Here is a 17,877-nt window from a genome sequence, read left to right on the forward strand (position 1 = left end):
TAATTAATAGTTTAAATATAATAAAATTAATAATAGTGATAATAATATACTTGGTCTAGTCAAATTAAAAGTGGATCATTATCTCACGTTCTATTTAACGTGGGATAAAGATTTTTTAACGTAAGGATTCTGATCCTCCATTTGCCTATAAACGGTCAAAACAAATTCATTCTATCACATACAAAATAAATTTCGTGTTCTGGCATTGAGGCTAAAAGGGATAAACCAGAAGATTCAACTCAATGTCCTAACCAGAAGATCCAACTTATCATTCTGTATACGAGAATGGTTTTCAACCAAGGTCAGTATATAACATATACATATTTCATTGATTTTTGTGAGAATCATAAAGTTCAAGGTCAAATGAATTAATTTTATTATATTTGATTTTAAACTTACACGTGGTATCAGAGTATGATTTTGAACTTGTGAATTCTTCGATTAAAAATTTCATGCAACATTTTTTAAAATATAAGAGGACGTTATGCAATTTTTAAAGTAAACGAGAGATTTACGCTAAATTTCGAAACCACAAGAACAATTTTGCTTAATAATATATTTAATTTTTTATGTAGATATTTTTAAATTAACTGTTCATGTTAGTAATTTTTATAAAATAAATATGTATATATGAATATTTATATCAAATAAATAATTCTAAAAAATTTCGTGGTCTTCTATATTAGTTTTATCCTCATAAAAAAATACGTTTTAATTATTATAATTTTTCATAAAAAATAATAATTTACATTAAAGATTTTTCACAAATTGCATAAAATATTTTTAAAACCAAAAATTCAAAAATTATGTAAATTTTTATTAAAAAAAATACTCTTTAGATATAAAAGTATTTAATTATTATAATTTTTCATAAAAAGTAATAATTTACATTTATTTTAAAAATAATTACTAACTTCCATGGTCTTCTAAATTAATTTTATCCTCATAAAAAAATACTTTTTAATTATTATAAATTTTCATAAAAAATAATAACTTAAATTAACAATTTTCCAAAAATTATGTAAAATATTTTTTAAAAAGTTTTCATAAAAAGTTCTCTTTAGATATAAAAGCCTTTAATTATTATAAATTTTCATAATAATTTACATTAAAAAATTTTCAAAAATTGTGTAAAATATTTTTAAAACAAAAAATTTCAAAATTATGTAAGTTTCTGTAAAAATAAAATAAAATAAAATTCTTTACATATAAAAGTCTTTAATTATTATAATTTTTCATAATAAATAATTATTACATTTATTCTAAAAACTAATTAATAACTTTCTTTTTTATTATAAAAAGTCCCAAAAATTTCTTAGTCTTCTAATTAGTTTTATCCTAAAAAAAGAAGAAGAAACATTTTAATTATTAGAATTTTTCATAAAAAATAATAATTTATATATCTTTTTAAAAAAGATAATTACTTTAGGGTGTGTTTGTTTGGAAGATTGAAGTTTGAATACACTATTTATTCTATTTTTCTCCAAAAAAATATCAAATCAAACACTTATTTTTTATATTATACTAAAAATTAATTTTACATTCAAAATATCACATCAACACCTATTTATATCACATGATACAACTATTCAAATTCAAAATTTTTACTGTTCAAATACCAACTCAACATCCAAATCCCCAAACAATTCCAACTCAACATCCAAACTCCCAAACAAATACACCCGAATCCTTTTAATTCTAAAAAGTTTCAAAAATTTCATGTCCTTCTAAATTGGTTTTATCCTTATAATTTTTTTTAATTATTATAAATTTCAATGAAAAATAATAATTTACATTAACAATTTTCCAAAAATAAATATTTTTAAAATAAAAATTCCAAAATTATGTAAATTTTATTTTTTTAAAAAAATACTCTTTAGATATAAAAATCTTTAATTATTATAAATTTTCATAATGAAATAATTTTTTACATTAATTCTGAAAAATCAAATACTAATTTTTTTTTAATTCTAAAAAAGTCTCTAGAACTTTAATTATTTCCTAAATTAGTTTTATCCTCGTAAAAAAAGAAATACTTTTTAAATATAAAATTCTATAATTACTATAATTTTTTCCTTTTTACTAATTTATATCAATGTCAATTATGACTTGATTACTGTATTTTTCTATAATTTTTGGTGTATAATTTATTAATATAATCTTTAAATTACAATTTCGTCTAAAAATATAGTAGAAAATATTTTAAAGTAAAATATTCCAAAATTACCTAAATTCCCAAAATTACGCGAGTTTTATTTAAAAAAGATCTTGAAATATAAATTTTTTTACTGTATGACTATTTATAAACAGTAATAATTTATATTAATTCTAAATAATAATTACTAACTTTTTTTTTTTTAATTTAAAAACAAATCTCAAACAATTGTGGGGGAATGAATGGAGAATAATACTCCATTCGTCTCAAATACTGTGTAATATTTGTGTTTGACACATAAATTTACTTGGGGAGTATTAAATATGATAATTTGAAATAATTTGGATACTGAGTGACGTGATTGGAGAGAAAAATGATTATTTATTTTTTTTATTTGAGTGATGTGATGGGATAAAAGTGAAATGTATATTAATATATGCATATAAATATTATTAATTATTTCTAAATCTGAAAATGTTGCAGTAAGTCTGGGACAAACAAAAAAAAAATTTGCAGGGTGTTTGGGACGGAGAGAGTATTATTTATTCATCGATTTATAACATAAATAGATAAAAATAATAATAATAAAAATGTTAGAAGAACAATAATTTTCTGAATAAACTTTTTATTTTAGATGAAAATATTAAATTAAAATAAATCACAAGTAGATATGCATTTATCTTACTATTTTTTATGCTTGTGTGAAAGTTGGTCTCATCTGAAAATTATTCGTCAAAGTGTTAGAAATTGCATAAGAGATCTTCTATATTTACATTAATTCTAAAATATAATTACTAACTTTTTTTAATTAAAAAAAAACTCAAAGAATTATGGGCGAAGAAATTGAGAATGATATTATTCATCTGTTTATGATATAAATAGATAAAAAAAAAATGTATAAATAGATAAAAAATAAAAAATAAAAAATGCTCGAAGAATAATCATTAGAAGAATAATAATTTTTTAAAATACTTTTTGTTTTAGATTGAAAGATTACATTAAAATACACCACAAGTAAATATGTATTCATCTTATTATTTTCTTTAGATTGCACCAATGTTGATCTTACAGGGAAGATGCCCTAAAAGTGTTAGAGAAACTGCATCAACAATCTTCTAGCTTTTAGAATTGAAACAATAGACTTTTTATATCATCTAAAATATTTTTACACTATTTTTTAAAAGTAAATATCCCTAAACATAAATTTTCAAAATTATGTAAAACTAAAATTCTTTAATTATATAATTTTTTATAAACAATAATAATTTACATTAATTTGAAAAAATAATTACTAACATTCTTAAAAAAATAATAAACCCTAAACCATTCTCAAATATATATATATATATATAAAAGATAAGATAAGATAAGATACATATTCACTCTACATACTTATACACACATACATATATACTCATCATATCTCAAAACAAGAGGAACATTTGAGATAAATATCGACAATTAAAAAATATTAGTATTATATTACATTGGATATAAAAATATTTTTAAAAAATTAAAATATTCATATCTTACTGTGAAAAAAGTGAGAATAATTTTTTTAAAAAATAGATAATTAGTTAAAAAAATAAAAAAAAATAAAATAAGACAATTATTTCAAGACACACAATTATACAATTAGATATGACCGTGTGCTGCTTGTATACTGTGTTGTGTTTGATTTTTTTGAAAATTAATTGAAATTATTTATAATAAAACTAAAATTAATAAATTTTTTATATTAAAACTAAAATTAATATATTTTGATTATATAGAATCAAAATTAATCTTTTCTCTTGTTATTTCATCCTTTTGCCCTAATTATTTTTTTTCCCTTTTTAATTTTTTCCTTTGTTATTTCATCCTTTTGTGAGAAGTACCGTCGGATCGGAAGCCCTAGAAGCCATGAAAACAAAGCGCGAGGAATCAGGAAATGCTATGGACGAAGAAGAGGGGACTGCGAAGAGGCGAAGACTGGAGGAACAATCCTCTCCTAACGGCGCGTTTGAAAATCCGCTTCCACTAGCCTACGATGAAGATGATGAAGAAGAAGAGGAAAGCAGGATAAACAGAGGTGGAAATGGACTTGTCAACAACGGCGTAAGCACAGGGCGAAACGGCCGTGATTACTACGAGGACGACGAGGATTCCGAGGAAGAGCGTATAGAAGGGCAAGGGAGGCGCAGTCGCTCTACTGAAGTAAGAAGGGACTGTCCGTATCTTGATACTGTCAACAGACAGGTATTGTACTCCCATTTCTGTTCTTAGAGTTTTTCAGTGTATGCTTTCTTGCTTTATCCTTCTGGGAATGAATTTTAAAATCCTTCCCTTTGCAGTAGTCGTTCACTTGTTCAATCTCCACCAGTTAACTGATAAGGTTTTAATTTCTGTGTAAAGAAAATTCACTACAAATGAATGATTTAATTGCTAGGTGCTCATTTCTGAGGGTTACAATTAACTTGGTATCACCTTCTTTCAGTGAGTTTGTTGTTGGTTTCTTACTACTTTGTTCTTCCAAATTCTTTCCTATCGTAGAATTGCCCATATGGAGATTATGGAAAGAAAATTAAGCAGATATGATCAACCAAGAAAACCTGTTTCTGTGATATTGAACCATAATTGGTGAACTTTCTAAGATGTTTTAGGATACTTCACAATTGATTATGTCTTGCTAATATATATATATATATACATCATGAATTTGTTAGAATAACTAAAAACATATATCTTTATATGTGTGTACAATAATTGGTCATGACTAATATCAGTGTGGTTGCTGGCATAAGAGTTTACCAACTTTAAAATATCTATCACTGACAAAGTAGCCTGTAACCCTCTGCAGATTTGTTATTCAATGTAATAACTGCTATATCAATGTAATATCTATCACTCCCAACCCCCTTCCCACCTTTTGTTGCAATAATATGTTTTATAATGTTCACAGTTGACAATAATAATTTTGATGATAGATTATTACTATCTAAGTTCTATTTCTCAGTTGATATTTTGTACCTTCGCAGGTTTTGGATTTTGACTTTGAGAAGTTTTGCTCAGTATCTCTTTCAAACTTAAATGTGTATGCCTGTTTGGTTTGTGGGAAGTATTATCAAGGAAGAGGACCTAAATCTCACGCATATACGCATAGTCTTGAAGCAGGGCATCACGTCTACATTAATCTTCGAACTGAGAAAGTTTACTGCCTTCCTGATGGATATGAGATTATTGATCCATCACTTGAGGACATTCGGCATGTTCTCAATCCAAGGTATGTTTGATATAGAAATTTAAATTTCCCATTGTGCTAGCACCCTTAATTGTATTTACTTGCATCACTTTGTTCCATCTTGACATTTTTTTTTTTTTTCTTGACTGGTTGATACATGCATCACTTTGTTCCATCTTTCTATTTTAGTGTCTCCTACTTCGCTATCTTATGTATTTTAATTTTATCATTTGATCTTATTGTAAATTGCACAGGTTTACACGAGAGCAAGTTGAGCAGCTAGATCGGAATAGGCAATGGTCGAGAGCACTTGATGGCTCGGATTATCTTCCTGGAATGGTATTCACACGTCTTCTTTTTTTAAATTATTTTAATCACAAGCATTGTTGTCATGGCGTCGCCGTGGCATCCTGGCGGCTTTTAAGGGGCGCCGCAACTCTTCGCCTCGCCTTACCAAAGAATGTTGTTTGGAGATGCTTTAGCAACGCTGTGGCGACGCTTCAACGCCGCCACGGCGATGCCATGGCACGGGGAAGGCTAGCCCAGAGCCTCCGAAGCCCAACCCAAGCCCCAAAACCACATCGACATCAACTTTGAAACCGAACCCTTAACTTCTCATCCTCTCTCTCCCCCTGTCATCTCTCTCCCTGCTCTCTGGTCTAGTCGCTAATGGCCGCTGCATTGTGCAGCCCCTCCCCTTCACATATCTCTCCCCTCTCCTCTGGTCTAGTAGTTAATAATCGCATCATAGAGTTCTTTTCCACTATTTCTTATATTTTTTAATTTGTTATCTACTTTATTACTCTTGAAGTGCTATTACATTATTACTTATTTTAAAATTTCAAATTAATTAATTATTTTTATTTGTTAGTTATTTTGTATTTTCTTGACATGTTACTATAAAATTAACAATTATAGGCATTAGTTTCTTATAACATATAATATATATAAGTTTTTTATATACGTGCGCCGTGTTCGCCATTTTGTCGCCATGGCGGGCGCCATGTCGCCATGGCGGGCGCCATGTCGCCATGGCGGTATGGCGGTTCACAGGCGTCGCTCCGCAAAAGGACGCTGTGACAACCTTGATCACAAGCATGTCAGAGTAAGCATCCACTGAAGTTTTAGGTACATGAAATAAGCACTTTTGTGTCCGAAGATATGGACAGAATGAAGTATTTTTGTAAGACTATAATTTAATGATTAACATCTATTATATAGTAAATGTTAATTGTTAGTTTAGGATATGCATGTGCACATTATATATAAAAATGCAAGAATATTCAGTAATTCATTTGTAGGTTTTGACTTTGTTTTTAAACTGAAGAAATAATCAAATTTTTTACTATTTGTGATAAAGTGCTGCAGCAGGACGTGAGATTGTGTCCATGTAAAACAACCAGAGTGTTAATGTTTTCTTTCATTTCTTCTGTTTGAAATGTTTGCAGGTGGGGCTTAATAACATCAAAGAGACCGACTTTGTTAATGTCACTATTCAGTCTTTGATGCGTGTTACTCCCTTGCGGAACTTTTTTCTTATCCCTGAGAACTACATCCACTGCAAATCTCAACTTGTTCTTAGGTTTGGAGAGCTCACACGTAAAATATGGCATGCAAGGAACTTCAAAGGACAGGTTGAATCCTTCTTCTGTTTGTAAATTATAATTGTCATCCTTTTAATATGGCTCTTCACATGCTGATAGTCAGGATTTGGCAGGTGAGTCCACATGAATTCCTGCAGGCAGTTATGAAAGCTAGCAAAAAACGTTTTCGAATAGGTGCACAATCAGATCCAGTTGAATTTATGTCATGGCTTCTTAATACACTGCATGGAGATCTTAAAACTTCAAAAAAGGGCAGTAGCATCATTCACCAATGCTTTCAGGTTTGCTCTGTTAACCACAACCACGTGGCTCTGCTCTCTTTAAGCCTACTGCTTTATGTGATATATATATATATATTACTATCTTTCTGTTGCTAAATGTTTACATGATATGCTTTTCACAGGGTGAATTGGAAGTGGTGAAAGAGATCCATGGCAAGTCAATCGCAGAGAGAAAGCAAAGTGGAGACAACCAGGATAATGGTGATGATAATGTCACTCTAGTGGACAATGTACTCATGGAAACCAGTAAAATGCCTTTCATAATGCTTGGGCTGGACTTGCCTCCTCCTCCTCTATTTAAGGATATCATGGAGAAAAATATCATTCCACAGGTTTATATATTTATATATATTTACACTTGAAATTAAGTTCACATTATTGATTCCCACATAATGTTTGACTTGTTAGTTGTTATTCTTTGTATTAGATTGTTGGTGTGTGTTTATATTTGAATTAGATATCTAAGTTCATTCAGGACTACTTTAGTATTTTCTCTGCATTTTGATCTTCTTATTATTGCCCTTATGGTAGAAGAGATCATTATGAACGTTATAAAGTGCTATCTTTCGTTCTTATTATCTTGTTCGCTAGCTAAAATTTCTTTGTTCGCATAGTCTAGTATCACTCATGGATGGGATGTCTACCTGGTTTTATTATTTGTTGAATGTAGGAGATGGTTTGGGTATTGTTTTAGTGTTTTAGATTCACATGCTACTCAACAGTGTTCTAAATTGCATAAGGGGATTTGCTTGTATTGTATTTAACAATTTTTTTGTTGTTTCCTGACTTCCTCTTGATCACTAACCAAGTTTTCTTCTGCTCTAAAGATAAAATGTCTTCCCCAATCTGATTCTCCAGTTAGTATATGGGGGATATGTTGGAAATTATTTCTGTTTTTGAGTCATGCTGCTCAAATACTGTTCTGGTTTGTGTAAATGGACTTGCATTAAAAGTAAGAGAAACATATATGATGCATAACTTAGAAATGCCTACTAGACTAGTTGGTGTTTTAATATAATTAGCTGTGAGTCCCTATATGAATTGTAATTTTACAAGCTCGACAAAGGTTGGCTAGTTAATCAAGTCAATATATATATATATATATCAGGTTCCACTTTTCAACATACTGAAGAAGTTTGATGGAGAGATGGTGACTGAAGTTGTGCGCCCTCGTATAGCAAGGATGAGATATCGTGTCACAAAGTTGCCCCAGTATCTTATCCTCCATATGCGCCGATTTACAAAGAACAACTTTTTTGTGGAGAAAAATCCTACCCTAGGTAAGTAATTATATTGAGCATGAAGTAATATGGAATGTTTTCATGTTTAGTTTTACAGTGCCTGCATTTTGATCTGAGATTCATCTTCCAACTTGGATTGTTATGTTATTGTATATGAGTCCTTGTGTTGTGTTTTTTGCCTCGGACCTTTAGTTATCTGTTGTTGGGTATTCTTAACTTTTCTTATCATTGCTTTGGGCTTCGATTTTTTCTTAGTTAATTTCCCTGTGAAGAATCTTGAGCTGAAGGATTACATCCCACTGCCTGTGCCGAATGAGAATGAAAAGTTGCGATCGAAGTATGATCTAATTGCTAATATAGTTCATGATGGTAAGCCGGGCGAAGGATCCTATAGAGCCTTTGTGCAGCGGAAGTCAGAAGAGCTATGGTAATAATATTTAGACAGTCGTTCTGCTTTAATAATGTTAATGTATTCCAAGCAAGCATTGTTGTGGTGTTTAAGGTATGAGTATGTGGTGAACTTGTTAGGTACGAAATGCAAGACCTTCACGTATCAGAAACTTTGCCACAGATGGTTGCCCTTTCCGAGGCATACATGCAGATATACGAGCAGCAGCATTGATTGTATACTTTGCTGAAAGCTGAGGTTTCCTTCTTTGAGCCCGATCAGAGGTATCAATATTATTATCATTCTATCATTTACTGTTATAAATTTCACTTAATGACCAAAAGCAGCATTCAGATTCTGATGCTCATGCATGCCAAGAAGAGTTTAAAGGAATTTACTTGGAATTTTTGTGAGTGATATTTGATATTCGATGCTTTATAGGTTCTGTTCTCCAGAATGAGTAGCTGCTTCATGCAGTAGTATTTGTATTTAAAGAAAAATAGACATTATATGAGTTAGTTTGTTTGATCAATACATGTCGTTTGATTTACCTGTGTCCAAAAGTTTTATTTCATCATGAGGGAGGGATATTTTTGTGTTCTGTTTAAGGTTTGGTCATTTTATATATCTTGAAGATGCAAGAACAATATTCTTGATTTTGTGTTGGAAAGGGGGTTGGACTTGTGACTGTGAGGTTATGGGTTTAAACCCCCGACGCCTCAGGTCATCTGTTACATATGATTCGCATAGTGTAACTTGCCTGTCAGACCTAGTTTGTAGGGTATTAGGTTCGGCCGGGAGTTTACCGGTGCGTACTTTCGAGTAGCAGTTGCGGGTTCTACGTCAATAAAAAAAAAAAAACCATGTTACAATTATTATTATTAAAAACCTTTGTAATCCACATATATAATGATATCTGTAAAAAGAACAACCAAATATGATAGATCCATATTACTTTAAAATTTGGATTTTAATGGCTAATCTATTATACATAACGATAAATTACAAATGGCCCAATATAACATGCAATTGCAATCTCTTGTGAATATATGTTCTCATTGAATTTTGCGGTTTCTTATTATACACTTCTCTCGTAATTTTTTTACTATTTTATTAAATATAAATATAAATAAAAAATAACTAAAACACACCATAGAATATTCCATATGTTTCATATAACCGATAATCCAGTTTCATATATAGACTATAGTTTGAAAATTTGGAGTCATTTTTTATTTTATACTAACTTTTAAGGATAATAATTTTCAAAGTGTTGATAAATAATAATAATAAAATAATAATTTTATTTTTAAGAAAAAAAAATAGGTACAAGCCTAGGATGCTGGAGCATATGCTTTGGAATACAAAATACGCAATTAATTAATTAATAAATTAATTAAACCTCCTTAAATCCATCCACCATTTTTGGGAATCTTGATTGCGACCATATTCTCTCTCTCTCTCTCTATATATATATATATATATATTTATTATTTATCTACATACATGATACATATAATCAAATAATATTTATATATACCCGATGGTTTAGGTCACTTGCCACACATAGTTCGCATAATGTGATTTTTTCGTCTGACTTGATTTACAGGGTATTAAGTTCGGCCGGGGGTTTACCCAGTGTGCACTTTCGGGTATCGGCTGCGAATTCCCACGTCATCAAAAAATTAAAAAAAATAAAAAATATTTATATATAAATGATCCCAGAATTCAAAGAGATAGTTACCATACGTGCAAGCATGAACCACACCTAAGCTTAGCTTTCAATTCTTTTCTCTCTCTCTCTATATGTAGATATATATAAATATATATATATCTCTATATAATTTGAGAATTATAAATGGGGGCAGAGAAAGAGAGGAGAAGAGAAGAGGAGAGAATGGTCCAAGAAAGCTGGAGTAACTGCATTATCTATGTACTATCTATAATACATTCACAATTTAAGCAACCTCGATCCCAATAATAACTTAGGGCTTTATTATTATTATTATTATTATTATTTTCACTATACAATGTACACAATTACTTATACAAGATTTTCCCTTCCGTCCCGAAACTAAGTATCTATTTACTTTTTGCGCGTAGTTTTAGAAATATTAGTATTATACTGAGATATAGTAAGAATAAAGTAGAAATGACTAAAATAACCTTATTAGTATATGTGATATAAAGGTAATAACATTTGTGTAATATATGGTAAGTTGTAAGGGTATTTGTAATGTTAGATAAAAAGTAAAATTACTAAAAAAAGAAATGGATACTTTGTTATGTGACGGTCTAAAATGGGAAAATGGATACTTTGTTATGAGACGAAGGGAGTATTTATTTTTACATACTTATAAAATATCACATTCAATTATTATTTAAATAAAAAATAATTTTTTTTTTTTTTAAAAAAAACATCTAGAATACAGTTAGTATAAGAAAAATCAAAGCATCTCGTGTGTATTATATATATATATAAGAGAGAGAGAGAGAGAGAGAGAGAGAGAGAGAGAGAGAGAGAGAGAGAGAGAGAATTGAGGTCCAAGAAAGAATCTTTAACGTGGGAACTAACAAATATTCATCATCTTAATTGGCACTCTCATCTTGTTCGTCATTAAATAAATGATATATATATATATATTAAATAAGGAGAAGAACGGTGCATTTGGTTGCAAGTTTAGAAATTCGAATTTATTTTAAGTAACGAAATAAATGTAAATGGAAGTATAATATTATATATATTTGATTTAAATTGAATTTTAAAAATCACACTTCAATAAAAATATATTAATATGAAATTTTAATTTTTAAGGGTAAAAATAAATAAATAAATAAATAAAAGTGAGAATTTTAATTCTTAAGGGAAAAAACCAACAATTTAGGCCTTATGAACTATTTTAATAAATTAGCTTTTTGAATGACCAACAATTAGAAAGTTTAATTTTTTAAAAAGTAAAATTTATTTTTCAAATACCCTCTAAATTTTTTTACAAATTTGAAACTTTTAACATTATTCCTCAATATTAACCTTTTAAAAAATGTAAGATAAATATATTTTTTTCTCCAATAAATATCACATCAAATATACAATTTTTTTTATATGTTTTAAAAAAATTTCAAAACTCTAAAATTTTCAATGTTAAATGTAACTAATGAACTCAATCATAAAACTATTGCAGATTTTTATTTTAGGACAATTAAAAGTCACAAATAGCAATTTCGTCACAAATTTATGACACGATTTTTTTGCCATTACTGTTTCATGAGTAATATTTGCAGAAACGTCACAAATAAATTTCCGAGACTATTAAAAGTAGCAGATTAAGTAATGAAATTGTCTAAGACATTTATATTCCGTGTCTTTTATTATTTCGTTAAAAATATTATTAAGTTGTGACTAATTTAAACTACGGTACAAATAGTTAAAGTATTCACAACATTTTAAATTGTTACGAACATTGATATGGTATAATTTTTGTGACTTTTAAAGTTACATCATAAGTAAAAAAAAGTATCCGCAATATTTTCAATACCATAAAATACTAAACAACTATTTCAATTAATAACAAAAATAATAAAATTATCGTCAATATCTTTTTTTTTTTAATGAATATTTATGATTATTTTAAATCATGGCATAAATTCAAAAATATTCATAAAATTGTAGTTCTACGTATGTATTCATAAAAAAATTACTTGTGGTTACATTATAAATAATTTTATTTATTTTTTATTCTATTTAATTAATATATGTTAATTTAATTTATTACAAAAATTTATGTGACTAAATATGTAACTATTTATAATACTATCTTCGTCCGACTCTAAGGTCTCATTTATTTTTTACATGTTGATATTTGAATATTAATTATTATATCAAAACATAGTACATAATAAGAAAAAATTGCAAAACTATTTCCATTTGTATCTTATAATACTAATAGAAGGACTTTTGTAAAAAAAAATAAAAAAATATACAAATATAAGAATTTTTTTAATGTTAAATACAATGACGCAAAATATAAATTTGACCCTTAGAGGCGGACGAATGGAGTAATATATAAACAATAGATTTAAATGTATTGCTAATTTTGAAATTTTATATGCGATATTTCAAATCCTGGCAACACGTTCCGACTTGCAGAGTTTTGATGGTAGTTAGAACTTAAGACTTGCAGAATAATTCGAAAAATAGTATGGTATCATAGTGTGTGCTTGCATTGAATAATAATTACTAATATAATCATATTATATATATAATCACAGAATTATTGCAATTTCTGTTGATATAAAGTCACTGAAAGATAATGATATCATTTTGTAACTTATTGTCACAGAAATATTACTATTTTAAAAAAATAGCAAAACTTTTGCAGGTTCTGTTGCAAAATAAAATCACAGAAGTCTTATAGTATTATCTTATAACTTATTGTCAAAGAAATATCACAAATTTAAAAAAAGTCACTAGCGAAATTCTACGAAAGTAGTTCCGTATATTTTTTCGTGACTTTTGAGTCCCAAAAATCACAAACTTGTATTGAAATCGTGATTGCCCCCCCGCCCCCCCAACTTTTATCTAATCTTCTAGTAGTGAATGCAATAAATAAAGAAATCGAGACATACATTTACAACCAAGAATGTTAGAAATACACATCAACATAAGTTCCTACATTCTAAGCAAATTACCACGAAAGGGATCATGTCAAATTAAAACCAAACTAAGCTAACAAATTTCCTAAAAAATATGAATCAAATCAGCCCTAACAAATTAGTCCTAATCAATATGTACATCTCAAAGTATATAAATTTTACACGATCGATCAATAGTTCCACAAGGAGTCGAAATCCCCGAATCCGAGGCCCTCGAGTTCTTGATCGAAGCCACCCTTCTTGTCGCTCTCGACGTCCCCAACAGATGTAATCTCGTTGCTGAGCCCCGTCTCTTGAGATTGACTAATAACCGAGTCATTACAAGAATAGCGCTCGATTTTTGGCGCCAGAAACCTAGGATTCGCTCGATCATCAACTCCTTTGTAAGGAAACCCTAAATTTGTGTTCCCCTCATAGCCCGGGGGGAATGTCGATCCAATCATGAATCCGTCGTGATGGTAGGATGAGGATGGGGCTTGGCGCGAAAGTAGCGAATTCGGGAGGGCGAAATGGGAATTGTTTAGGGTTTGATGAGGCTCGCTCGGACAAGCATTGTTCGTGTAGTCTAACAATGGTGGAAGCGAAGAAGTATTACCACAAGGACTCTCCGCCAAGAGATGCTCCACAAGTGAATCGATTCTTGCAAGCTCCATACGGGCGCTTGGGATTCTTCGAATCCCGTTGTTCTTGTTGAACACTCGACAAACAACCCATTCATCCTGAGCAAACAAGATAGATAAGAGACGATGACAAACACTTGTTCAAAAAATTACTATTTTGGTTCTATATATAAAAGTAGGGTTTCTTATCATCACTTCAATTTGTTCAAAAAGTCTAATATAGAAATTTTAACTTTATTTACAAGACTAAAATGATCGATCAAGAAAAAATATATAGGCTCCGTTTATACAAAAATTCTAAAAGTTTTATAAAATTTTAGAAATAGTAAAAACTTGAGCATATTACATGTGATATATATATTTAAAATTACTACTATAAATAATATCAAAAGTTTCAAAAAGTACCTTAGCTGCCCTAGAGATGGTGTAGTCGGAGAAGTTGCCCTCGAGTCTATACTCGTGCATAACCCAATTGGTTTTCTCGCCTTTTGGGGCTCTCCCTTTGTAAAAAACTAGGGTCTTTTTCATGCCAACGAGGTTGTTCCGACTCCCGGCCTTGTAGATCTCCTTGTCCTTACCGGTCGCTTTCCAATACCCCGACTCGGTTGCCCTATTTGTTCTCATCCCCGTCGGGTATTTCCGGTCCCTTTGGCAAAAGAAGAACCACTCTTTCTCGCCCATTTTCGCCTTCTCTACAAGTTTAAAAAAATTACAAACAAACACAACTCATAAAATTATTGACACTAATGAATTTCTTCAAAGGCATTTTTTTTTTCAACTTAAATATTATTTTTCATCCTTAAAAGTAAACATTGGCTTAATTGTTACATACTCAACGTATACTAATTTTTGTAAACACTCAAATTTGTCGATTTGATCCAATTAATCTTTACCAATATAATCCTTACTATGCATCACGACAATAAATAATAAATTATCAATGATTCATATATACAAAATCATGCAATAAATACTACAAGATCAAAATACTTCAAAAACCCCAATTGAATAATATTCTCATCTCATTAAATTAGTTCACACACACAAATTGTTCATACAAATCATATATTTCACACACATATATATATATATAAATCAGCAAACCTAACTAAATAGTAGGATAGATCATAGATTTGATATTATATGAAAAAATAAATAAATAATTATTTTTTTAAAAAATAAATAAATAAATAGAGCATAATAATAATAATAATAATAATAATTACTTGGTAAATCCCAGGGTTCGGATTTATTAAGATCAGCTTGTCCAATGGCAGCAGCAGAGAAGGTTCTATCTAGAACCTTCCTGAGCAGATACTGCATGACGATCTCCTCGTCCGTCGGATGGAATCGGAATCCCGGCGGCAGGTCGACGGCGAGTCCCTCCGGCGAGCGGAAAACATCGTCGTCGTCGTCGTTATGACTGCACAGGACTGCAGGATGATGGCCAACTGTATCTGCACCCAACAACAACCCTCCATCCATTCTAATTTTCTTATAAATTAAAAAAATAAAATAAAATAAAATGAAAAAGGGAGCTTGATTTAATTTATATATATATATGATGATGGGGCCAATAATGGAAGAGAAAGGGAAAGCTGAAGAAAATGAAAGAAATGAAGGAATGGGATAATGGGATGGGAGGTTGAGTTATATAGAAACACAAAATAAATTAAAATTAAAATTAAATTAAAAGAAAGAGACTATTTATTTAATTATATAAAAATTAAGAATGAAATTGAATTGCTTGGGGATTAAGGAAGTTTCGAGGGAAACTGCGGTGGGGATTTTTTGTGTTGCTGGGAAGGAACCCAAGTTTAGACGACTTCTTTCTTTTCTCACCCACATTTTATTTTTATATAATTATTAGTATTTATAATATAATAATTAAATGGTGATGTAATAATATTACGCCAGAAGCATCACCGCATTATTGATCCATTCATACGTACAGTCAGTCATACTGCTACCAGATTTTTTGTTGCGTGTGTATGTCATTTTCAGTATTTTTACCGTAATTTTATTATTATTATTATTATTTTTTTAATATTAAATCAAATACTTATTATTTATTTATTATATTACACAAAAATTTTATTTTAAATTCAAAATATTGTATTAATATATATTTATATTACATCAAATAATTATTTTAACTCAAAATTTTACTATTTAAAATCAAAACTCAAAATTAAAATCAAAATCTTCCATGTAAACACACCATTTATGTTTCTGTCATAAAAATTACTTTCTCATTCTCGAACAAAAATGTCAATACTCCGGTAGATAAGTTGAATTTAAAAATTAAACGCCCTTCATCCCAATAGTATAATCTTATTGCATGGGACACGAGATTTAAGAAATTAATCTTATATTATATTAGTAGTTGGTAAAAAGTAAGGATAAATGACTTTTTTTTCCCTTGTGGGTATATTAGTGTAAAAAGTTGTGGCAATTGTGTAATAATAATGAAAAATCATGGATAGTTTTATGGTGATATGATTATTTATGGAAATGAGATTATTGTTTTGGAACGAACAAAAATGGTAAACAAAACTATTGTATTGAGACAGAGGGAGTATATATAATTAATAGTAGCATCTTTTACGGTTATTATCTCTGTCTCATTGTCTCTTTTTATCTTTCTCATCCATATTATATCTATTTCAATATTTAAATCATTTCATTGATCACTTGTCACTCTATAGTAAATCATCTTCAATCCATTACTTTTACTATTTTACATATACACAATAATTTATTCATTTCTATATATTTTTATTATGTAATAATATATATAAAAAATATATAAATAATTTATTTATCTATACATATTTATATATATATATTTTTTATTATCTATAATATTTTTAAATTTTAATATTAACTTATATAAATTTTAATAATTGAATATATTTGAAATAAATCAACATATATATTAATTAAAAATAATAAAAAAATCATAATAATTAACAATACAACTTAAAAATTATTATTTTTATTTTTAAATTGTATCCAAATAATATATGCAGTAATGTAACAACAAATAATTTTAAAATATGATAGATAAAACGTGAAAATTGGTTAATGAAATTTAAATATATATAATTTATATTAGATTTATAATTTCAAATTTCAAATTTTTTTGGATAGTATTTAATTTGATTCAATTTTTTTTTTTTAATTTCCGTGGTAACCAGTTCTTGAAAAAGATAATAAATTTTGATAATGTATTTCTTGTTAAAGGTAATGAATTTTGTTATAATAAAAACTGAAAAGACAATTATAAAAATAATGAAGAAGGAGATGGTAATGAATGCTCCAACTTATTAAAAAATATACTAATAAAAATAATTACAAATTAAAATTAGCATAACTAAATAATTTAATTAAAATTAAAAAAATTATCAATTATAAAATTTTAAATATGATTAAAATATTTAATTATTTTTTTTCAAAAAAAAAAAATCGCATTAAGTAGAACAAACGAAAATTAGAAAAAAAGAAATTATTTGTTTGGGGGTTTGGATTTTGAGTTGGAATTTGAATAATAAAAATTTTGAATTTGAATAGTTGTATCATGCGATATAAATAGGTGTTGATGTGATATTTTGAATATAAAATTAATTTTTAATATAATATAAAAAATAAAAAATATATATTTGATTTGATATTTTTTGAAAAAAAAATGAGATGAATAATATAAATTCAATCC

General features: G+C 28.4%; 2 protein-coding genes across 3 annotated transcripts; one reads left to right on the forward strand and one right to left on the reverse strand.

Moving 5' to 3' along the window:
• Nucleotides 1-4,006: 4,006 nt before the first annotated feature.
• On the forward strand, nucleotides 4,007-9,469 carry LOC127264054 (uncharacterized). Of its 2 annotated transcripts, XR_007841592.1 has the most exons (10): nucleotides 4,007-4,393; nucleotides 5,173-5,417; nucleotides 5,630-5,714; nucleotides 6,824-7,009; nucleotides 7,093-7,260; nucleotides 7,383-7,592; nucleotides 8,369-8,540; nucleotides 8,757-8,928; nucleotides 9,030-9,173; nucleotides 9,244-9,469. XR_007841592.1 is itself a non-coding variant. In XM_051293399.1 (9 exons), exons 1-9 carry the CDS (start codon nucleotides 4,058-4,060, stop codon nucleotides 9,121-9,123), a joined length of 1,668 nt encoding a protein of 555 aa, XP_051149356.1. In that variant the 5' UTR covers nucleotides 4,007-4,057; the 3' UTR covers nucleotides 9,124-9,469. The 2 variants fall into 2 exon arrangements, 1 of the variants encoding a protein (XP_051149356.1); XM_051293399.1 differs by having other exon boundaries at nucleotides 9,030-9,469.
• A 4,027-nt stretch (nucleotides 9,470-13,496) lies between these two features.
• On the reverse strand, nucleotides 13,497-15,768 carry LOC127263779 (NAC domain-containing protein 92-like). The gene is made up of 3 exons (XM_051292999.1): nucleotides 15,389-15,768; nucleotides 14,568-14,854; nucleotides 13,497-14,261 (listed from the first exon to the last, which is right to left on the reverse strand). Exons 1-3 carry the CDS (start codon nucleotides 15,645-15,647, stop codon nucleotides 13,713-13,715), a joined length of 1,095 nt encoding a protein of 364 aa, XP_051148956.1. The 5' UTR covers nucleotides 15,648-15,768; the 3' UTR covers nucleotides 13,497-13,712.
• Nucleotides 15,769-17,877: the final 2,109 nt, after the last annotated feature.

The sequence above is a fragment of the Andrographis paniculata genome, unplaced genomic scaffold (genome assembly GCF_009805555.1).
Source record: "Andrographis paniculata isolate CXL003 unplaced genomic scaffold, ASM980555v1 Contig69END, whole genome shotgun sequence".
NCBI classification, from domain to species: domain Eukaryota; kingdom Viridiplantae; phylum Streptophyta; class Magnoliopsida; order Lamiales; family Acanthaceae; genus Andrographis; species Andrographis paniculata.